Source organism: Notamacropus eugenii, chromosome 2 (genome assembly GCF_028372415.1).
Source record: "Notamacropus eugenii isolate mMacEug1 chromosome 2, mMacEug1.pri_v2, whole genome shotgun sequence".
Classification (NCBI taxonomy): domain Eukaryota; kingdom Metazoa; phylum Chordata; class Mammalia; order Diprotodontia; family Macropodidae; genus Notamacropus; species Notamacropus eugenii.
This window is the reverse complement of record NC_092873.1, coordinates 124,671,270-124,695,159: the sequence shown is the minus strand read 5'-3', so window position 1 is coordinate 124,695,159 and position 23,890 is coordinate 124,671,270. Positions and strand designations below refer to the sequence as shown.

Here is a 23,890-nt window from a genome sequence, read left to right as displayed (position 1 = left end):
CTTTTGGCATGAAGGGAGAAGGAGGAAGGATCTAGTTCTATGCTTTCACCAGTGTAGGGAACTCTCAGAGTGAAGGAACTCTTTGTAGTGAAGAAAAAAAATTATTCTGGTTTCAGAGGACCTTGGGTTCAAATCTGAACTCTTACACTTACTACCAGTGTGACCTTACTACCAGTGTGACTTAACCTCCCTTGGCTTCAGTTTCCTCATCTGCAAAATGAAAAGATTAGACTAGTAGACAGTCTCTGAGGTTCTGTCCAGTTCCAAATACATCCTGTGAATACAGGTTTGTGGGAGGTGAGGGCTACTCCTGAAACATGGAATTCAGAAAAAAGTATTACCTTCTCACTGACTACTAAAGCACGTCACTTGAATCTGTTTGAGGGAAAGCCTTTTTCTACTTGTAAGGCAATGAAGATTTGCATTATTTGTCATTATTGACTAGAAGGCTTAATTATATTTCCTTCCCTTTCAGATTTCCAGTGAGGAAATTGCCACGAGGAAAGAACAATTATCTGAAGCCCTTCAGACCATACAGTTATTTCTCACTAAACATGGTGATAAGTATGTTGAGTTTTATTAATTGTTTTATAATTATTCAAGGTAAAGAAAAATGGAGTTGGCATAGCAAAAAAGAGAGGGCAGCTGAGCTGCTAAGTTAGAAGATAGTTGCTGATGTGATAAGTATACCAGCTTTATGTTTGTGCTGGAGCTATTTGTAGCATGGCGACACAGGGTTTCTGCTCCTAGTAACTGGGAAGTAACCCTCATAAAATGACTTTTGCAGAGCTCTAAAATGATATGGAAGGAAGGGAGATAGTTTTTGAATGATGCAGGACAGTTACAGGTGATCAGGTATTCCTAGGCAGCACTCTCTTCCCTTGTGACTTTTTTGTCTTATACATTCTAAGAGATGAAAAGGTGGAAGAAAAGTTCCCATTGGCTTACTTTGTCCCATCTTTTAAAATTCTTCACTTTTATTGCATGATTGTGGAAAACTGTTATTATTGTTAATGTTGAAGAGAGTCACAAAGAAGTCATGTGACTTGAACAGAGTGATATAGCCAGTAAGTGTCCTGACATGGGATTTGAACCCATGCTGTCCTGATTTAAAACCCAAATACCTTATCTACTGTACTATTCTGCCTTTCTCATATTTTACTTGTCACATTCTTTGAGGGTGAGATTAACAAATGATATTTCTCCATACCGGTAACAGATCAGAGTACATTTAAAAAATGTATGTGTGCTGATGAGGTCCCAGTGTGTCTAAGTTTATATTGTGACAACCCTAAACTCCCTTCTAAGCTGGGACTGACTCTTAATTTTTTTTTTTTGTGAATGGTTTTTGACTTTTCTATACGGTATGTAGATTGTGGCTATTAAGTGAGCCTGGAAAGGAGATAGTAATTTGTTTTGTAAGCATGTGCTCACTTAAAGAAATGTTACTTTACAGTATATTGAGAAGCATAGTGACATAGAAGATAAAGAAAGCTGGCTTTGGTGCCATGAAGACCTAAGTTCAAGTTTTGACTGATTCATGCTGGCTATATGACCCTGGGCAAATCACTTAACCTTCAGTTACCTTAGACAACTCTCTAAGAGTATTAAATTACAGAGATGCTGACCTGCATTTTAGAGGGAATTTGTTCAGTGGAGAATTCCCTATACCAGTGAATTCACAGGTCCCTAAAATCTTCACAGAATTAACAGACATTTTACCTCTTCACCTTTCAGTAATTGGTCTTTATTTCTATTTTTTAAAATGACTCTTATTTAAAAATATTTTTTAAATTTTACTTAAAATAAATCATGTTTTACTTAAAAATTTCTTATTTATTTAAAAAACACATTCTTATTTTAGATTGACTGATGAAGAAAGAAATGAAATGGAAAAACAAGTGAAATCTCTTCAAGAAAGTTACAACTTATTCAGTGACTCTCTGAAGCAACTTCAGGAATCACACATTCTAAGAGATGAAAAGGTGGAAGAGAAGGTAATATTACAGGAAAATTTTCATCAGTTTACTTTGTACTACCTTTTCAGATTCCTCAGTTTTATTGCATGGTTGTGGAAAATGATGTTAATATTGGTCAAATTCCATTGGATTTTGTTTGTAATAAATAATTTTGGATGAAATACATTTAAATGCTTGCAGGTTTCAACAGTGGTATATAGCAAATGCATCTTACCTATGCTGATCATCAACTTTTGTGAAGTCTTAATCTCTGCCTTGCATGATGAAAGATATAAGAAGCATTCATTTTCTAACTCCATGTCTTTAAAAACTATTCTTCTAATATGAAATAAGGCTCTATATTATTTTTTAAAAAATGATGCTATGTAATGGCCCAGGGTGGTCTGTGTTTATAATTTTGAAAGCAGAAGTTATTAACTTGGGATCTGCAAACTTAAAAGATAAAAACTTTTCTTACTATTTCAATGTATTGATTTCATTTGAAATCATATGTAATTTACTTTAGGCATTTAAATATATTCTAAGAAGGGGTCCACACTCTTTCCCAGAAAGCCAAAGAAAGTCACAACACAAAGGTTAAGAACTCTTGCTTTTAAGGGATTCGCCAAGAATTAAGTATACCTAAGAGTGTCTTTTAGGATTTGTTTTATTTCCAAAGTTTCCATGGAGATATTATTTGAATACTTTTGGGCTGAATAATAAGAAGTAACTCTTCTTCTATGGAAACTCAGGTTTAAATTTCACTTATTTAAATTTGAATCACATCTTAAGCATTTGTACTTGGAATTCAGTACTGCGTATTGGCATATCCAAACAGAAAAGTCCAGTAAAACTAAACATTACATTCAAATTGACATTTTCCAAACTTGTGAATGTTCTCCATAAAAATAAGTTGCAGTTTGGAGGGAGTTGTGTTTGACTATATAGAAGTGTTGTATGCTGTAAACATGAATAGCATGGTGTTGGTCTCTTCTGTGTCCATACAATCTAACCTGACCAAGATGCTGAAAGCATGACTTGCCTTCTAAGTATAGTTTCTGTTTTCTTGCTGTCATCATCTATTCTACTGTGTCTTCACTAACCCTGTTTATACACACAGAGATAAGTTTTCAATTCACAGATGCATGTTGATTTCAAAGCTTTTATTACATCCTGTGCTGTTGAATAGATCACTGACATAGATCACTTGTGCATTTGAGCTGCCTAACATTCACAACATTGCTACAGCCCTGGTAAGTAGAGGATTTTATGTTGAAATGCATTATTAAAAACACAACCAAGTTTCATAAAAATTATTCCCAATTATGTGAATTCAACTAAAACTAGACATTTTGTATTTCCCTTTTAGCTGGATAAAGTCATTGCAGGTACCATTGATCAAACAACTGGAGAAGTTCTTTCAGTCTTTCATTCAATTTTAAAAGGCCTTGTTGATTATGAAACTGGAATCAGGTTGCTGGAGACGCAGCTAATTCTCTCTGGTCTAATTTCACCAGAGCTAAGAAAATGTTTTGATCTTCAGGAGGCTGAAAATCATGGCCTTATTGATGGACAGATTCTGTTTCAACTTGAGGAACTAGGTAAAGCTAAGGAAATTATTTCATCAGTGTCATCTACAACAGTCCCAGTTCTAGATGCTTTTGATAAAGGTATGATATCTGAATCTGTGGCCATCAGGATTCTTGAGATACAGCTTTCTACAGGGTTTCTGGTCATTCCATCCACAGGAGAGTGCCTGACCTTACAAAAGGCTTTTCAAAGAAACTTGATTTCTTCAGCATTGTTTTCTAAACTCTTGGAAAGGCTAAACATATGCAAAGACCTTATTGATCCAAATACTTCAGAGAAGGTCTCCTTAGTAGATATGGTTCAAAGAAGTATCTTACATGAAAATACTAGACTGCGACTTCTCCCTGTAAGACCACAAGAAGAAGGTAGAATAACGCTAAAATGTGGAAGGAGGATCAGTATTTTAAGGGCAGCTCATGAAGGTCTCATAGATCGTGAAACCATGTTTAGACTGATAGGAGCACAGCTTCTTTCAGGTGGTCTGATTGATTCTGATTCTGGGCGAAGAATGACCATTGAAGAAGCCATGCAGGAAGGGGCAATTGACTTAGGTACAGCTAACTGTATTCTCACTCATCAGGTGCAAACAGGTGGAATCATAAGTTCAAATCCACCCAAACGCTTAACAGTAGATGAAGCAGTCCAGTGTAATTTAATATCGTCTAGTAGTGCACTTTTGATACTCGAGGCACAAAAGGGCTTTGTTGGCCTCATTTGGCCTCATTCTGGGGAAATATTTCCTGCATCTTCCTCATTGCAGCAAGAGTTGATAACAAATGAGTTGGCATACAAAATACTCAATGGCAGACAAAAAATAGCTGCTCTTTATATTCCTGAGACTTCCCAGGTCATTGGTCTGGATGCTGCTGCACAGTTAGGTGTTATAGATCATAATACAGCATCTATTTTAAAAAGTGTCATACTGCCTGATAAAATGCCTGATGCAGGAGACCTGAGCACTTCCTCTAAAACTGCTAGACGATGGTTGTCTTCTTGTGAGTTTCAGCCATCAACCATATTCCATGAATATACACAGCAAGAAGAGATTTCAGATGGAGAAGCACATATGGAAACTCCGACCTTTGAACAATCAAAGAATTTATTCCTATCTTATTTGATGATAAATAGCTATATGGATGCAAATACAGGGGAAAGACTTTTGCTATATGATGGAGATTTGGACGAAGCTATTAGTATGTTATTGGAAAATGATAGTACAGCATTTGGTGCGATGTCAGCCAAAAAAGAATTGATTGGCACAAACTTAAGACAGTTTGGGGATGTTTTATTTAATAGTACTGCAAATAAAAAGGATGATTGCTCACCAAATAGTTTTGATGGGACTTGTTTCAAAGAGCCTGAAAATGAAATAACTCTTCAGAATAGGAAAAGTTCAGTCAGTGAAGGACTTCACGATTTAGTACAACTTGGAAAGATGGATAATGGAATGCTTAGTGGTAATTATGAAAATGTATTTAAAAGTTGCAAAGATGGAAATCAGGTAGGAACTAGTGCCAGTGTAGATAAATGCACGTGTTCTGAAAATATTCAAAATGATTTCCCAAGTAATGAAAGCAAAAATTTTGTTGATGTCTCCACCAATAGAAGACTTTGTGCTCTGGATGAAACAGAAAACCAAGATAACAGGATCAAGGATCCCAATAACCTTCAAAATTCTTCAAGTGAAAATCACTTATTTCATTCAGATCAAATGGGAGTCTGCCAGGGCAGTAGTAATGTGTTTACCCCAGACAGCTACTTTCAGAAATCTCTCATTTCTTCTTTGCCATTCAGCGATCAAGTTGTATTGCTTGATCCAGAAACTGCAGAGAGTTTTCAAGGTAAACTTCTGGACAATATAGATAATAACATCAATTTACCAAGGGGATCATCTGAATCTCAGTCATTAAATGTTGATAGTAATGCTCTTCAACTGCAGCGTCAGAAGGATAATTTTGAAAGTTCAAAATATTTAGGTAATCAGAGTGAGTTTGGCAAAATGCAGGTTATTGTTTCTTACCCAGAATCCAAAAGCAATCAGGCTGACTCTGAGCTTGAAGAATACTCGGTCAGTTCAACTCTGAGCAGTGATACTGAGAGTGCTAATGCACCTGATATTTGTGGAATCCAACAGCTTGAGGAAACTAATGAGGCGAAAGATTCTCACGATTTTCAGACGGAGGATAATGAAAGTGATACAGAGAGTGATGATGATTCTTACAGTACTCCATTGTTAGAAGATGATGACCATGATTCTCTACTTCTTGAAGACGATGATTATGATTGTTTGGAGCCTGAAGACTTTGATATGCTTCAGCGTGAAGCAGGTGGCACCCCTCATCGTGGATGTGTTTGTGCTGGCATTTCAGTGGTGAACAAAAGCCACGTAGTTACCCAAGGGGAAAGATCAGATCTGACAAATATGAAAGGAGAAACACAGTCTTTTCAAGAATTTTTGAAGGTATCCAAAGAGAATGAATTATATTCTGATGAAAGATCAAACTCAGATTCTGTTGACATAGAGGTGGCAAATGGCAGATTACTGGACACTATATCAGAGGAAGAAAGCACAAGTAATTTTGAGGATGATGTTCTTGGGACAGTAACTTCAAAAAGTACAGAAAGAAAGGAGAACTTCCAAGCTTCATCAGAAGCAGGTGGAACTGAACATTTGGTAGGTAGAAGAGAACAAGATAAATTTGGGCAACAAGTTGGATTTGATGATCAAAATGTTCAGTGCATGCAAAATGAGGACAGTTGTAGAAATAGGAAACATCTATCTACTATTAGTGATCTGAGTGAATATGATGGAGATAGGGTGCTTGAAAAGTCTACATCTCAGGATAAGGATGGAAGCATTGTGGATGTACAGGTGTCAGCTACTTCACATGAAAAGAAAGACAGCGATGAAATTGTTGAGAGTAGTATGATAAAGACAAAATCTACCAAAGAAACTCAGACGTTTCCTAATTTAGAAGTAATCCAAGGTGTTAATATTCTACAGCCACAATCAACCAGTGAAACTAATTTAGTTACTAAAGGAGTCATCCTTCCAGAATATATGTCTGAGATTGTTGGTGAAAGCAGAGAAATTGAAGTTAATAATGAAAGAAACCTTGAGGAATTTGCAGAAAACAAACTTACATTACAGTCCCCCATTCATGATAAAGAATCAGAAAAAAGTGTTGGTGCCAATAGTATTTTATGTAATAATGATATCAATTCTACCTCGCAGATAGGTAATAGTGATTCAGGAGACACTGAGACTAACATAATGCAATCAGGTTCAGATTCCCTTTTTGTAGAGAAAGGTAGAAGTTATCATGCTGAGAGCTTGACATGCACAACTGAAAATGTATATTCTGATGGTGATGTAAAAGAAAAACCTTCCCAAACAAGCCATCCATCGTTAATGACAGACTTCAATGATCAAGATCACCAAAGAAATGAAACACATGATCAAATCCAAAGGAGAGATGACAGGAGTAAGATGCTTGTAAAAGAAGACATATCAATTCTACCTGAGGTTAAACTGCTTGACAAAAGTGTGGGAGAATATGAGAAAGATTTGAACTGTTTTCCTAGAGAGAGTACTTGCCCATTTTCAGAAATCACAAGCAATGAGGACTATAGTCAGACACAGAAAGGGAAAGAAGCAAGTACTGATCTTGAAAATGAACCAGAGAATCTACAAGTCTTAACAGATAAAAACCCTGTTCATTTGGAGAACCTTGGAGACATATTTGACCTATCTGCTTCCAAGATGGGAAGTGAAATTGATATCATGTCTGATGCAAATTCACATAAGGAAAATGAAGGCCATTCTGACAAGTTTCTCAGTGAACTTGAGGGAGAAGTTGATTTGTTCTCTTACTTGAAAAAGTGTGCAAAACATGTAACAGTAAAAGATAACTTGAACCCTGACCGAACTGATTCCAATACCACTGGGGAAAAAGAAATGATAGAGAGTGATGTAAAGACTAAATTAAATTCAGATATCCACATCCCTATTTTAACAGATGCACAGTTACAAGCAGGAGAGAGTGGTAGCAGAGAAAATAAGACAGGCATTACACAGGAAGATGCCTGTATGAATGAGATTGCATTAAGTCTTACTACTCAACAACCAGATTTAGGAAAAGGATCTGTGAATACTCAAGTAACTTCAGAAGAAGACACATTTACGTCTTCAGATTTGCCTCTTAGAGTCCTAGACAATGTAAATAAAAATGCTGCTATACAGACTGAATTTGAGACACCCATGTGTACAAAGGAACTAAGAAAGAACAAGGCCAATGAGGTTTCTGGCATTGAAATCTCATCCTTGGAAATGAATAATAAGAAAGAAGCAACTGAACAACAGCCACCAAAAGAACAGACTTTGCCTCCAGAATCACATACAACAGAAATCCAGACTCCTGATTTAGCTCATTTGTTAGTTGATGACTTGAAGGATATTTTAAAAAGCAGGTTGAAAGAAGGCCATTTATTCTTTGGGGAAGAAGGTGAATTTTCCTCCTATTCAGAAAGGAGAGTTTTCATGCAGGACTTACTTAAAATGGTTGGCCTGACCCACTTGGTAAAAAAATCATCCAATAAGTTCAGTGACTCTAAAACAAGTGATTACAGTATGGTTTCACAGATGACTGATTCTCCAGAAGTAAAACCAGAGATCCATGACAATCCATCTCCCCTTTGGACTGCAAATCTAGGTCCCGAGCTGCTCCTTGACATTTTGAAACAGAGCCAAAAGATTTCAGGGGCATTTGAAATGATGAAAGAAATAGCCCTAAATGAGAATGAGTCAGAGAGAAATGATATTGCATCAAAAGTTCTCCCATTACAGCTTGAAAATATCTTCCACATCGTCCTTGCGGATGAACATTCTCCCAAATTAGAACTTGTTGGAGATTTGAACAAAAATCTGCCTGTTAGTTTTCAGACTGAAGGGGAACAGATGTGTGGCCCTGATGAAAGTTCTAAAATCAAAGAAGGCCACTGCTCCCTTAACTCAGAAAAAATACCAGAAACTGACATCATAACATCAACACCAAATGAATCATTGGGCCACAATATAGGTTTCCAAAGTGAGCAGCCACATGAGACGTTACACAATATTTCCCCAAATCAATTGGAATATACTTTGGATCCAAAAGAAGTTACTTCTGGAAATGATCCCTTGGCAAAAGTAAGTAACATTTCTTTGCTAATATTTTACGTTGAAGCATCAGTCTTTTGAAAGCAATTCTATATTACAATTTGGTGTGGCAGTGTTATAGTGAAAAGTACACTGGCCTTGGGGTTAACAAACCTGGATTTGAATCTTGTTTTTCTACACATTATCTGTGTAATGTTAGGCTTGCCACAGCATTTCTCTGGGCTTCAACTCCCTCATCATTAAAATGGTGGGGGTTGGTGGAGGGGTAAAGAGAGTAGAAAATTTGACTTCTAAGGATTGCTTCAAATATGTTCTTCAAATCCTGTGTATGTGGGAGGATTATATATCACATTTCTGTGATTATATTATAAAAATCTAAGATTTCCACTGCTAGTATAAATCAGATTGTTATTATTTTTCATTTGTGAGAAAAGTTATTGATTTAGAAATGTCCAAACTCACTTTCAGTTTCCTAGTATATTACAGCTGTGTTTGCAGCACACTGAAAAAATGCATGGATATTTAACTATGCTTCAAGACATGAAACTTCCTTTGGACAACCAGCAGCCACTTGATAACAATCTAGAAACTTTGAAAAATCAACTTCAGCAATTAGAGGTAAGAATTTCATGCTGTCTGCTCATGAAGGATATTAAATGAAAAGTGACTTTTGAGAATGAGCAATATTCTTTGCAATTATTTTTTTATTTCAGGTTAATAAATTACCTGCATGTGTATGCCATTATAAGATATTAATTTGCTCTTTTCTATGTTTTATTCGTAGTCATTTGAATTGGGATTGGCTCCATTTTCTGCCCTTGTAAGGAAGGACATGAAGTTGGCTGAAGAATTTCTGAATTCTCATTCCAGCAATATTCCCAAAGAACATCTTGAGGACTTAATTATAAGCCACAAGAATCTGCGAACAGCCTTGTTATCCTTGGATGATTTATCTTCAAAAAGAAATAAACAAATTACATTAGCTATAGATTCTGAAATGGTAGGCATATACATTTTTTATTAAATTAATTGAGTTCTTATACCTTTAAATTATACCTTGTGCCTAAATATGCTGAATTCTTATACTTTTTAAAAAATTGTGTTTGAGAATTTTAAATGAAAGTCTTTGGAATTTTTGGTAATGAATGAAAAATTTTATTTTCTAGTCCAAAGTAACAGCTTCCCATGAAAAATTTCTGTATAAACTTCAGAAGTTTTCAGATTGGATTACAGAGAGGAGGAAGACTGTGAATGATCTTGTGGAGGACACCAATGACAGGAAAAATGTGAAGGAAACCTTGGAATTGCTTAAAGTGAGTGCCACTTCATAAGTATGATGAGATATAATTGAAAATTCCAGAATTTCACAGGATAATTAGGGGATTGGTAATGGGCCTGGGATTTCCTTGCTAGAGAGAAGTTCCAGAAATAGAAATACCCTCTACCAATGCAGTTCAGTCCCTTCCCTACAGCTTACAATCCTAGGGAATTTATTAGATCACTGGGAGGCTGAATAATTCACTCAAAAATTACAGTCAGGATGTATCTGAGGTGCGACTTATTTTCCTAACTCCAAATCCTGAGAGTCAGTAGTGGAGCCTGGAGAGTTATGAAGACAGTTTCCTTAAAATAGAGATTCTGAGCCGAATCTCAATCAGAGAAAGGGGCCACAGAAGCAGAGTGAGCTTCCAGCATAAGAAGGACAATCATGTTTCCCACAGTTGTATGTATATTTCTTGAGGGTAGGGACAGCTTCATTTTTGCCATTGCCTTTGTAGCATATAGACTTGTAATAAATAATTGTTGACTGAGACAAACAAACAGAAAACCTGACCATAGCTGGTGCTACAAAGGAAAATCACCAAGACTTTATAAGCAGCGGATCCTCTAATCCTCTGCCCAAGTTCTACTATTTTTTCTCTCTCCCATATATTCTGTTACTTTTTTTTTTTTTTAAATTTATGGTTCAGGAGACAAAAGGTTCATTACCTATCTTTTGGCATATGATCTTTTGAACCAATAGTTGTCTATGGACAAAGAGTTTTGTTTTCATATTCAGGGGACATACATTTCAGAGACTTTGTACCATGTCTTTAATTGAAGGAAAACACTGTACCATGGCCTTGGGGTAAAGCTTTCATTGGACTTCTTCCTTTTGAATAGGCTATTTAACTTCCCCCTACTTGTTTCCTAAGCAATCCATTGTTGTTGAGTCTTTTCAGTTGTGTCCAACTCTTCATGACACCCCATATGGGGGGTCTCTTGGCAAAGATACTGGAGTAGTTTCCCTTTTCCTCCTCCAGCTTATTTTACAGGTGGGGAAACTGAGGCAAACAGGGTGAAGCAACTTGGCCAGGGTCACACAGCTAGTAAATATCTGAGGCTGGATTTGAACTCAGGTCTTGGTGCTCTATCCCCTGCCACTTTTGCCCTCTTAAGCAGTGGGCTCGGCTAATTACCTAAATGGCTGACATGTTTCCAACCAGACATGATTTGGTGGATAGAGAACTAGATTTGAAGGCTAGAAGACCTCAGTTCGAAACCTATGTGTATGACATAAGGTATGAACGAGTCAGTTAAGCTCTCTAGGTCTTCATCATATCTGAGACAGGGACAGTAACATCTATATAATCCTACCCTGTGTTGCCATTATGTTGTACAAATTATTTAATGCCTGCAAAGTACTTTGAAACCTCAAAACACTATGGAAATGTTATTGTTGGGGAAAGAATAATTGTTTAACATGTATGGGCCCTATATGTGTTTTAGGCCATTACCTTTTGTATTTATAGCTTTAATTCAACAAGTAGATAGAGAACAAACACGCTATTATGAGGGGGAATGTTTTCCATCTATCTCTTCATCTACATCATGTTTGTCATTATAGGGCTTAGGGGAAACGTCCCACTTAGGGAAAGGACAGGCATTAGTAAACACCCTTAACTTTTCTGGAAATAAAGGGATATTTAATAAACCTAATATTATTAAAATGTACTTTATCCAGACCTACATTCTTGGTGATAATTATTACCGTTCTCTTTACAGACTGTATTAAAAGAACTTGGTCATAGCAGAATTCAGCTGGAGACCACAGCCTTTGATGTACAGTTCTTCATTTCTGAATGTGCCCAAGATCTCTCTCCTAACCAAAGCAAGCAGCTGTTGAGACTTTTAAATACAACTCAGAAATGTTTTCATGATGTGCAGGAATCAATAACTGCCCAAATGGAAATTTTAGAGGCTCATTTGCATATAGAACAAGATCTCAGTGATCAGAAGGTTTGCCTTTCTATGTGAAGTTTGTCTTTTCTGTTTTAGGGTCCTTAGTGTGACATTGTAATGTGGATATCAGTGAATTACACACTATTAGGAAAGAAATGCTAGAAAGCCACTGTGCATTGGTTATAAATGAGTGTTCATTGTACATAATCTGAAATGTGATGCTTGCCTTCATGGCATTATAAAAACATTTGGGATAGATTTATATGCCAATAACTTTCCATGCCTGCCAGAAACTTCCTTCTTCAGTTGAGATGATTCATTTTGGAAAGAGTGGGAATTTTTTATATATACTTATAGATATGAAGTGATGATTGTCTGCCATACCACTGGGCAGCATTTCTTCAAGGAAACTGGAAAATACTTTTTTCATGAATTTTTGAAAATGGAAGACACTTTGTATATATAGTAGGAAAGGAATAGAACCCCATATTTATCAATTACATACTTAAGTGTTATATAAGGCAGCCGCTAGTTTATACTAGAGTGCCACAATAGAAATTATGTAATAGAGAAAGAAATGAATAAGAACTTTAAACTAGGGAATTACAGAGAGTGTGGAAGTCAGAATGTTGCATTTGGTGTCCCTTCTCTTCTTGCTTAAAACACACAAACATTTTCTCTACCAAATATGCTAACAACCAAGTCACAACTAACTTCTGTTTTGATGTCCTTTTGCAGAATTAATAGTGTGTATCGCAGGTTTCAAGAGCTTAAGAAAATTGGATGTTTTCCTCCTGTTGGTCAGAAGTTCCATCTCTCATACATATGCATGGCCAGTATTCTTTGGGCAATTCCATCCAAACATGATTCCTTTACTTACAGCATATGTGAGATGTATCCATAACTTCTATATTCATCTTGCTCCAACTGTATTCCACTGCTATCATGTTTACAGCATACTTTTAAAAGCTTCTCTGTAGGAACCTTATAAGACTGTGTTTTATGGAGGAGATTATTTGTCTGCCCTTTTGTCACTACACATTTAACAAGTTTTGCTTCTGCTCCGCTGTAGATTGTTGCAGAACGGCAGCAGGAGTATAAGGAAACACTCCAGGGAATATGTGATCTCCTTACCCAGACAGAAAACCGGTTGATTGGTCACCAAGAAGCTATTGTGATTGGAGATAGCAAGGATGAATTAAAGCTATACCAAACTAAACAAGAGGTAGAATCTGCTTTTCTTCCTCAGCTGTAGTAGCCTCATTGTCATGGTTGGTCTCTGTCCCATTAATTGCAAAGCGCTAACCTGGGACTCTTGCATGTGTTAGTGCCATTGAACAGCTGTTTTAGTTTTAGACCTTGGTGGGGGAAGGGAAAACTGGAAGAGCCATGGGATAGTCTGAGTGATTAGAGACCAGTTTTAAGGCACTGGTTTTCATCTTATAGAGGGTCTATGCACATTTAGTCTGGGGTTGGGCATATGATGTGAATTTCTTGAGAGTTCAGCATAAGAAAGAGACATGATATAGAAATAGCCTATTCTATGAAGTGAAATTTTGGTCCTATTGAAATCCAAGTTACTAACAGATAGGGGCTTGAGGATTTTTCTTTGACACATATAAGTTTCTGATCTTATCACCCTTTTTCCTGCTAAATCAGTTGTTCTCAGGCCCTTCATATAGTTTAGCCCCATTTCATTCTCTTTCATTTATATCAAGTTGAAATGGTCTTTGTGGGGAATAAAAAATGCTACTGGAGAGCAACATATTGACTTTTTGAAATAACTATATACATATTTAACATTCTTAGGTAAGAGTTTGAAAAGAAACCCAACTGAGAACTAAATATTCAATCCACAAAGCTATTATCGTTAAATCTAATTTTTAACATTCCTATTTCAATCTCTTTAATAAGTTGGTCCTTTCTTTTATACCATTTGTCAGTAATGAACTCATTTGCCTGCTGACATTTTACTTTTTTCGGTTCATTTGCAAAAAAAGGGTAAAATGCAGTGAATCATTGGGTTTGATTCTAAACATCACAGGAATTGAACTTAGAGATCTTCTATTTTGTCCTTCCACCTAATGTAGAAGTCCCTTTGGAACATTCCTGGCTGATGACTACCTAACTTTTGCTTGATATTCTAGTGATATGGAATTTGACTTCTCCTGAGGTGTCCAATCTATTGCTAGATGTTTCCCATTAGAAAGCTATATTTTGTATTTAACCCCAAAGCTCTACTTTGTGACTTCAATTTATAGATTGTAGTTTTGATCATTGGAGCCTAAGAAATATAAATATTTTGCCTACTTTTTTTAAAAAAAATTGAGATTATTTTGTTTGTTGTCTGGTTGGTTGGTTTTAGAATGCCTAGTCCCATTTCAAGCCATAACTAGAAAATGTGTTTTTTTCTTTTGGCGGGGGGGAGCAGTAAGGGGATGCATGGGATATGACCAGTGAGTACAGAGGACATTGTGACCACAGGTATAATAATGATTGGAGATGGAGTGGTTTTGACTGTCATGCCTGTGGAAGCTAGGGGGGAAAGTAGGACCAGGAAAAGGGACACTGTGGCATTGGGATCCTGGGGAATGACAATAAAGCTGATGGAAGTCGCATGAGGCAAAGTTTAGGAATGATGGTTGTTGAGAGGGGGAAGGTACTCCTTCTCTGGACCCCTTACTCACATTACATTGGCACCATGGGGGCAACACCATATTTGCCCCATATTACTTATAACTCTGGTCATTCTCTTATCAACTCTTATCAGCTCACTAAGACCTGGGCTTATCCAGAAGCCCTTAGGTTTACTAAGGTCTCCCACCTCCTTACTTCAAAGCTACTTGCTTCTATTTAGCTGAACATGAATCTGTTCTTTAATGCCCTACTGACGTGACAGTTACTCTATGAAACTTTCTTCATCCCTGTTCGGGATTCTCCTCTCACCTCACTCCTAACCCCAGCATTTTGTTTTGTAATTCTCTAATGCTCTAGTCATGTAATACAGAGTATGATTATACACATTGTATCATATCTTCCTGCCTCGTGTGTGAGCTCCAGAAAGACAGCAGTTGTGTCTTATTTAAATATTCTCTCTTCCCAGCTTCTAGTACGTGGCTATATGTGCATCACTTGCTTGATATGTATTTGTTGAATAGAGGCTTATTGAACAGACACTGATTTAATCATTTCACCTTTTTCTCCCCTCTTCCTGTTATCCTCCTAACAAGGAGCTACAGAAGGAGATGCGGAAAAGTGCACAGGCATTGACAGAGAAAGTGAAAAAGACTGAGAAGTTCCTGATGGAGAATGGGGAAAAACTATCACAGGAGGACAAAGCCCTAATTGAACAGAAACTCAGGGAAGCTAAAGTGAAGTGTGAGCAACTGAACCAGAAGGCTGAACAGTCAAAAAAGGAACTCGACAAGGCAGTCACCACAGCAATTAAGCAGGAAACAGAAAAGGTATTTATGCAAATACGTGTATTGTTTACCATTAGAGAGAGCAATGCTAAAAGAAGTGTCTTCTCATTGATTTTGTGGAAGGGTGTTATTTGAAGCTCAGGAAAAAGAAGAGAATTCTACATTTTAGGGGAAGCACATAAACTTAATAAAAAGCCCAAAGATGTCAGAGCTTCCCTGCTAATTTTCTCTGACAAATTTTGTTGAAATGAGTATAATGAGAATGGAGTCTTAAGATGTTACATTTTGACTTTTTTTTCTCTCTTAGAAAAACTAGTGTTGGAAGTGGTTATTAAGATTTTATGATATGTTATTTTTTAAAGGTTTTTATTTTATTTTTAGTTCCAAATGTTCTCCTTCCCTCCATTCCCTTCCCTTATCAATCGAGAAGGAAAGAAATACCCAATATACCTGTGAAATCATACAAAACCCATTTCCAAAAGTTATCAACTATTTAGAGGTGGATAGGATTTGACATCATGAGTCCTTTGGAGTTGTGGTGGATTATTATATAGGTATGACATATTATTTGAACAGATTTCAAAGTAACTGGCTTCTAAAAATAAGCACATAGTTGTAATATATCCTTCAGTTGTTAGATATTGAGGTTAAAGTATTGCTTTTGCAAGATAGTCTAAATATTGACTGTTGAATGACTTACAGTGAGGTTGGAAAATACAATTCCATCTCCTAATTTTCTTTGCTTAGGTTGCAGCAGTAGCACAGCTGGAAGAGAGTAAAAACAAAATAGAAGATCTTTTGGATTGGTTATCAAATGTAGATAAGGAAGGAGAAAGGGCAGGGAAGAAATCTCACCAGGAGATTGAACAAAATGGAACTCATTTTCAAGAAGGTGACATCAATTCCATGATTGGAGAGGAGGATGAAGTTAATGGTAACTTGATGGAAATAGATGGTGATGGACAAGTAAGAACCACAGAGGGAAATCTGAATCAACAATACCAGAAAGTAAAGGTATGTATGTGACTATTTCTGAACGCTGGTACAGTGAAATGTATATGTTAATTGAAATAGACAGTATCAGGCTTACCTTTACAGAAAACATAGACTAGAGGAAAGTCTCTACATATTATACACATATTATACGTGCATACATACATACACCCAAGTCACTTAAACCTGTTTCCTCACCTCCCCTCCCCTCCCCTTTCCTTTCCTCTTCTCTCCTCCCCTGCTCATCTTCTCCCCTCCCCTCCCCTCCTCTCCTTTCCAAAAACCTTAGACCTACTGCACTTTGAAGCTTGCAAGCCAATAGGCTCCTGCCTAAGGACTCTTCTGGACCCTCCTGGCTTAAGAGTGATTATCAATAGTAACTGTTGCTGTTTCCCTCCCAACCAAATGTCTTTCTTTTTCTTTGCCTCATTAAAGGGGCCAGGCCCTGTCTACTTCTTAAACACTCAAAACAAAGTCAAGTGCAAATCATGTCATCATTTCTCTGATGGCATGGTCTTCTTCGGCAACGAAGGATGTACACAAAGTCTGTATATATCTCAAGACTGAGACTCAAAATCCACTTTCTCCTGGCTTTGAGGATACCTCTCTATCCATTACATCATACTACCTTTTTGTCATGTTGCTATATGTAAACACTTGAATGGATTTCATGGATGGTGGGTTCTCTCTAAAGTCAGTGCAGATTGCTACCTACCCTTGTAATCTTATGCAATTCTTATCCATGTCAGACCATAAATTATTTAGCTGTTCATTTCCCCAAATAGGAAATAAGCTGGAAAATACAATAACCTTCAGAATTTGGAGGCATTATTATAAGGAATAAGAACTTTATCATAATCTAAAAGAAAAGGACATTGGCTTGAGTTGGAAGGCCAGGCTTCCAATATTGTGCTGTTAAATTCTTCAGATGACCCTAATCAAGTCATCGAATCTCTCTGTATTTCAGTTTCCTTATGTACAAAATGAAGGTTCTAATATCTCACCCACATACATTAAATCATACTTGTCAAGATAAAGACAAGGTAATACATGTGAGATCAGATTGATAAGTTAAAAAGCCAATTACCAATATATTTTATCATTATTGCTATGAAAAATGGATAAGTACAAAGTAAGAAAATCTAATTTAAGGCCACATGATCTTGGGTAAGCCTTTCTTAGGCTTAAGTTTCCTCATCTGAGAATAAGAGGGTTGAACTGGATGACCCCTAAGATCCCTTCTGGTCCCATATCTATGACTCTGAGATTCCATGATGGCCATTAAACCTCTCTGTGACTCTGTGTGGTTGGATCAGTGGAGGAACAGTGCTCCCCCTGGAGTCAGTGGACCTGAATTCACATCCTCACTCTGCTACTCCCTATCTGTGTGACCTTGGGCAAATCTCTTAACCTTCATGAATTTGCTTATCTATAAAATGAGCAGGTCAGTTTGATTACATGGTCCCTTTCTGTTCTAGATCTAGGATCCTATGACTTTACCTCAGTTTCCTTAGGATCATAGAAAGAAATCTAGAAGTTCATCTAGTTTAGTTTCCTCTCATTAGAAATGAGAATATTGAGGACCCAAGAGGGTAATTGACTTGTTCATGGTCAGACATATAAGAAATTGAAGAGCCAGGATACAATCTCAGATTCTGCCTTTGCCTTCAGTCTTTGCATCGTATCAAGTCTTAAACACTCCCCCCGCTTTTTTTTTAGAGAATGCTTTGTTAAGGACTTTGGTCATAGGATTATGACATACATGAAATCAAATGGTGATCTAATAAAAATCTGTTGAAAGAACTTTCTTTCATTCCCCTATCTGATCCCAACTTGTTACTATTTCTCACTCCACCATATCCAATCGGTTTTTTTCTAACTTCACAGCGTCTCTCTTATTTGATTTCTTCCTACTTGAACAGTCCCTACCCAAGTTCAGGCTCTCATCACTCTCATCTGCACTATTACGATAGCCTCCTAATTGATCTCCCTTTCTCATATGTGTCTCCTTACTCCAATCTGCCCTCCACAAAGCTGCTAAATAATTTTTCTAAATTATAGCCTGACCACATCATTCCCCTAAATTAATGGCTTCCTATTGCCTTTGAAATTAAATATGAATTCCTCTATATGGTTATGAAAGTTCTTCCAAACCTGTCTCCAACTTACCCTTCTAGCCTTCCTGCATCTGTGGTCCAAGCATACTGACCTTTTTTGTTACTCATTACATGTGACATTCCATCTTCAGTCTCCATTCCTTTGTACAGTCTTCTCTCCATATATAGAATGTATATCTTCCTCCCTTAACCTCCCAGAATCCCTGGTTTCCTTATTCTGCCCCAGTGTTGCCTTCTTCATGAAGCTTTCCCTGATCCCCATCATAGTCTCTGCCTTGCCTTGATACCACTGTTTCTGGTTCATGGGCAGTTCTGTTCATATTTCATATCTGAGCCTCTTACTTTATTTTGCTACCAAGCATTGAAATGTCCTACTAGAATTTTGTTCTTTATAAAAGCCAACATAAGATGTATGTGTATTTGACACTTGAGCAGCTTTTTCATGACATTAAGTATCTACGTATTCTTTGAAACTCTTTTCATTTCTTTGGGTCATTGGACCCACCCAGATAAACTGAGAATCTTACCATTTGACACCATTCAGATGGTTGTCGCTAGTTCCTCTTACAAACATAAGACTCACAAATGTCTAAGAAATAAAAGTTTTTTTTAACATGTTTGCTAAATTACGTAAAATCTATATAAGAGCCCATAGAAATGATATCTCCCAATAAACAACCTTCTCCCTGAAACTTGTTAACCTCACATACTTTTGAACTCCAATTCTTTACTTTTAAAATTATTTTTATTATTATCTTATTATTTTAAAGACCTTATTTAAATTCCTTTGTTTTCCTTTAGCAATCCTCTACACTGTGATTCCAATGTGCCTTTTCTACCTTGTTATGTCCCGTATTATGACTTTTCCTATACTCTGAGGTCCAACTAGATTTACCTTGATATTTCTTATACATAACAGTCCCATTTCCATGCCTTGCCTGGCATGTCTTTCCTGATAGCTATGCCTTTGTCCTAGTTGTCTCCAATATCTGTATCCTCATCCTTTGTGTTTTATTTCAAACTCTGCTCAAAAAACAAACTCAAACTAAACCAACCAAAAGCAAAACTCTTCTCAAGCACAACTTTCTACACAAAACATTTCTTATTCAATATAGTTATGTATTACACCCAGCCCCCAGCAGCATCACTCCAAAGTAGCTTCTGAATATTTTATCTCCTACTGAGGCTCTTCTCTCCAGGTTCTCTGACTCTTAGCTCAGTCTAGCTTGCCACTTTCCTTAAAGTTCTCTAGATTTCCTGTTTGACTCATTTCATCATGATCTGAGTTGTCCCCTTTGCCCTCCCCCTCAGACCTCAGTAGGCATTGTCTCAGCAGTGCTTACCCTTGAGAGTAGGGAATATATATATTTTTTACAACTCCTCTATTTAGTCTGGAGGCTCATACTCACTTATGGTCTAGTGCCGATGCAATGTCAAAGAAAGGACCTGGCTTTGTATTACTCCTTTGTGCAGTTTTCCCAATCTCTGGGCTCATAGAAAAACGTCCATCCATTAAACACACTCCACTAACTTCCCAGTTGTCCCTTAAAGCCCACAGGCATCTTTGCAGGTTCATTCCTCCCAGTTTTCTATACCTTGCTATGCAGATAGGTCAGAGAAACCAAGTGTAATTAATCCTAGGCAACTTTCTGCTATATCCATTACAGAGGAAATGAAGAGAGCCTTACCTAGAGAACTCTTACCTAGATAGAGAGGGATAAAATTTTGTAGTCTCACTACACATTCATTTTATAATAGTGTTAAAAATTGGTCTGGAAATGATATGATTGTCCCCTGGAGAAATTAAGAAATTCTCTAGAATCACCAACACATTATTAATTTTCAAAGTTTTATTAAATGACTTTTGTATTTAACATTGTAGACATTTTCTGATATGCCCTGTTCCATCAAGCCCTCTTTGTGACAATAAAAATCTAAAAGCAAAATTGATCAGCAAAATAACAGCAACTAAATGCATATGCAACATTTAACTTCTGTCAGCCCCCACTGCTCTTTCAAGAGGGAGGAATTGTGTTTTCCAGTTTTTACAGCAGTTTTTGTTAAATAATGAATTTTCATTCCCAAAGCTTGGATCTTTGGGTTTATCAAACACTAAATTACTGTGGTCTATTGTTCCCATTTTAAAGGAGAAGAAACTGAGGCTGAGAAGTTAAATAACTTGTCAAGGCTTAAACAGCAAGTGTCTGAAGAAACACTTGAACTTGGGTCTTCCTTGCCTCTTTGTCTATCACTCTTTCCATTTCCCAGCCTCTAATGGAATATTTAGCTGCTTGCAAATATTTGTAGAACTTGAAAATGGTAATTTTGAGGTGGGGTACTAATCCATGAAATTGAAATGACAGAAAACTTTGACTTAATGCAGATCTTCACTTGAAGGATGCTGGTTTTGAAGTGAACTTAGATTTTTGTATTTTCTTCTAGGCACAGCATGAGAAGATTGTTTCTCAGCATCAGGCGGTGATTATAGCTACCCAGTCCGCACAAGCTTTACTTGAGAAACAGGGTCACTACCTGTCTTCAGAAGAGAAAGAGAAACTACAGAGGAATTTGAAGGAATTGAAGACTCAGTACGAGACAGCCTTGGCAGAGTCAGAGAAGAAAGTGAAATTGACCAACTCTCTACAAGAAGAATTAGAAAAGTTTGATGCAGACTATGGTGAGTTTGATAGTTGGCTGCAGCAGTCAGAGCAAGAACTTGAGAACTTAGAGGCTGGTGCTGATGATTTCAATGGAATAATGACCAAGCTAAAGAGGCAGAAGAGTTTTTCAGAAGATGTCATTTCTCACAAAGGCGACTTAAGGTACATTACAATTTCTGGACACCGAGTCTTAGAGGCTGCCAAGTCTTGCAGCAAAAAAGATGGTGGCAAAGGTGACAAGGATAATTTTGACACTTCTGCAACATACAAGGAAGTACAAGGAAAATTGGACCTTGCCAGTGAGCGTTTCAAATCTCTCTATGCTAAGGTAACTTTTTCCTTTAATTCTGGGAGGAAGAGGTGGAGAATAGGTTATATTTTTATATAATTCTGTATGTATATTATTATATTTATTATATAATGAAAGCTTATTTGGCTTTCGTTACAGGAGTTAAATCTTAAATTAAAAGTGGAAAAAGGACATATTTTTTAGCCTAGGCTTTCTCTCATCTTTCCCTTCTCAATTTGTATACAAGACTCATGGAGAGTATAACTTTTCAAATAAATTTTTAATATTTTTGTTTTAAAATTACACACATTTCATAACATATCTCTCCCACAGTTATTCATTATCACAGAGAACAAGAAAAAAAAGTTCAGCAAAAGTAACCAACATTAAAAAAAGGTCTGTTCCAGAAAGCGTATGGGTAGGGGGAAAGATATTTTCATATCTCTTCCTTGGTGTCAAATTTGACTATTATAATTTCACAGCTTTTAATTTCAATTCTCTTTTTAGTTGTCTTTTCTACTTAGATTGTTTTAGTCATTTTCTTGGTTCTACTTGCTTTACTTTATATAAGTTCATTTCTTCCCATGCTTCTCTACGTTCATCATCATCATAAGTTCTTAAAATACATTAATATTTTATTACCTTCATGTACTACAACTTGTTAAGCTTCTTTTCAGTTGATAGACATCTGTCTTTTGTTTCTAGTTCTTTGCTGTTACACAAAAAAAATTGCTGTTATAAATATTTTGGTACCTATTATGAATTTTTGTAATTGACTGCCTTTCAAATATGCTTAGTAGTGGAATGTCTGAGTCATAGGATATGGACATTATAATCACTCACTGCATGATTCCAAATTGCTTTCCAGAATTGTTGGGTCAATAGGTATATTTTTATACCTATGTTTCCACAGTCCCTCCTATATTGACTCTTCTCATATTTGACCATTTTCTGAGTGTACAGTGAAACCTCAGAGTTGTTTTGATTTTTAGAAGGTTATAACTTTTTTTTTTTTTAAATATGCTTTCCAAGTGACAAGCAGCACCATTTTGCTCTAATACAGGTCTATACAGGTTACTACTTGGCCACTAGGGGGAGACTATGTATCAGTTGTAAGCAGAAAGAACACGCTGTCCCCATGTCTTTGATGCCTCTTTAGTCTGTGAAAGTGATTATGAATTATCTCTACAAACAGTTTCGCTTGTAAATTTGTTCACTCAATGTAACTGTTTGAACACCTAATGAATTGGGGACTATTTTAATCTTTATTATCTTTTTTGGGCAGGGGAGAGATCTCATTTTTCAAACACAACATTAAGAGTTGCTTTTAGAATCATTAACAAGGTCAGACTGACTTAGCAAACAAAGTTAAACATGAGGCTTCCCTTCCCCTTTTGCTTAGCTTCTAGGGTCTTTGCTTTTCTCATGCGCATTCCTCTGTAGAAAAATAACAATACTAACACACTAGAAGTGTACGCTTTTTGGTATTTTAATAATAAACCACATTAGTGGGGGGAGGGAGGCTGATTAAAAAAAACAAGGTAGTTACTGTTTTCCTATCAAAAGTATGCCTCCTACAAAGTTTCTTTTCTAAGTTAAAACCATAGAATCAGAAATTTTAGAGGTGGGAGTCCAACTCTCATCTTATAGATAAGGAAAAATAGTTCAAAGATGTTTTTAGGGTTTGTAAAAATAGGTCAGTGATTTAAATAGCTAATGCTAAGTTTTAATGAGGGATAATTCATAGTGTGTCCTTAATAAAATGATTTATTCTTTAATCAGTCTGTTTCACAGTAAGTAATTTTTTAAAACAATCCAATAAATGTTGTTCATTTTCAGTCAATAGCATTATAATGCTATATGGAGGAATGTATAGATACCAAGCAATTCCTATTTCACCTTTTCTAGTTCTATATGTAACTCTTATCTATTTTTAACTGAACTTTTCATATCATTAGTGGGGGTATCCTGGTGAGGAACTTCCTGTACTAAACAGATTATCAATTTCTCTGCTACCCAACATGTAGCTTTTTTTTTTTTTTTTTTTTGAAGAGGATAGAGTAGTCACTCTCTGGGTTCAAACTCTCATCCAGAAATATGAGGATGTCCTTTACCCAAACTATACTGGAACCAGTAGTTCACAGGATATAGATTTAAAGTTAGAAGGGCCATTAGACATCTAGTGTCAAACCCTCAATTTCATATATATGCTCTCTATTCTATAAAGGAGATTTTACTAATCGGGAAAAGAAATAAGGGAACATTAAAATTCTCCAATTTAAATTCTATTTTTCCCAACTACCACATGGAATATTTTCTAGTTTCTCTCTTGGTCTAAGTTCCTTTTGGGGCTCCTTTTGTGACAGATTGTTTTTCCCTTCTCTTTGATGGTCCTCAGCTGTTATGCCAGACTGGTGTGGTCTCTCCTATCTTCTCAGGGCTCTTTGTAGGATTTTCTGGTAGCACTTTCTCAAAATATCC

At 36.5% G+C, this 23,890-nt stretch overlaps 1 protein-coding gene across 27 annotated transcripts in view; it reads left to right on the top strand.

Annotated features, from left to right (window-relative positions):
* The window catches only part of DST (dystonin), a 608,843-nt gene that overhangs the window by 438,331 nt on the left and 146,622 nt on the right, over positions 1–23,890 (top strand). For 20 of the 27 annotated variants that reach the window (XM_072642508.1, XM_072642527.1, XM_072642506.1 and 17 more), the window contains 11 exons: positions 476–564; positions 1,865–1,997; positions 3,328–8,736; positions 9,175–9,324; positions 9,491–9,706; positions 9,873–10,019; positions 11,752–11,985; positions 13,001–13,153; positions 15,159–15,392; positions 16,098–16,364; positions 20,903–21,448. In XM_072642508.1, coding sequence (XP_072498609.1) covers positions 476–564; positions 1,865–1,997; positions 3,328–8,736; positions 9,175–9,324; positions 9,491–9,706; positions 9,873–10,019; positions 11,752–11,985; positions 13,001–13,153; positions 15,159–15,392; positions 16,098–16,364; positions 20,903–21,448 — 7,578 coding nt within the window. The remainder of the gene's footprint in view (positions 1–475; positions 565–1,864; positions 1,998–3,327; positions 8,737–9,174; positions 9,325–9,490; positions 9,707–9,872; positions 10,020–11,751; positions 11,986–13,000; positions 13,154–15,158; positions 15,393–16,097; positions 16,365–20,902; positions 21,449–23,890) is intronic. The other 7 variants (XM_072642521.1, XM_072642520.1, XM_072642524.1 and 4 more) reach the window with 1 other exon arrangement.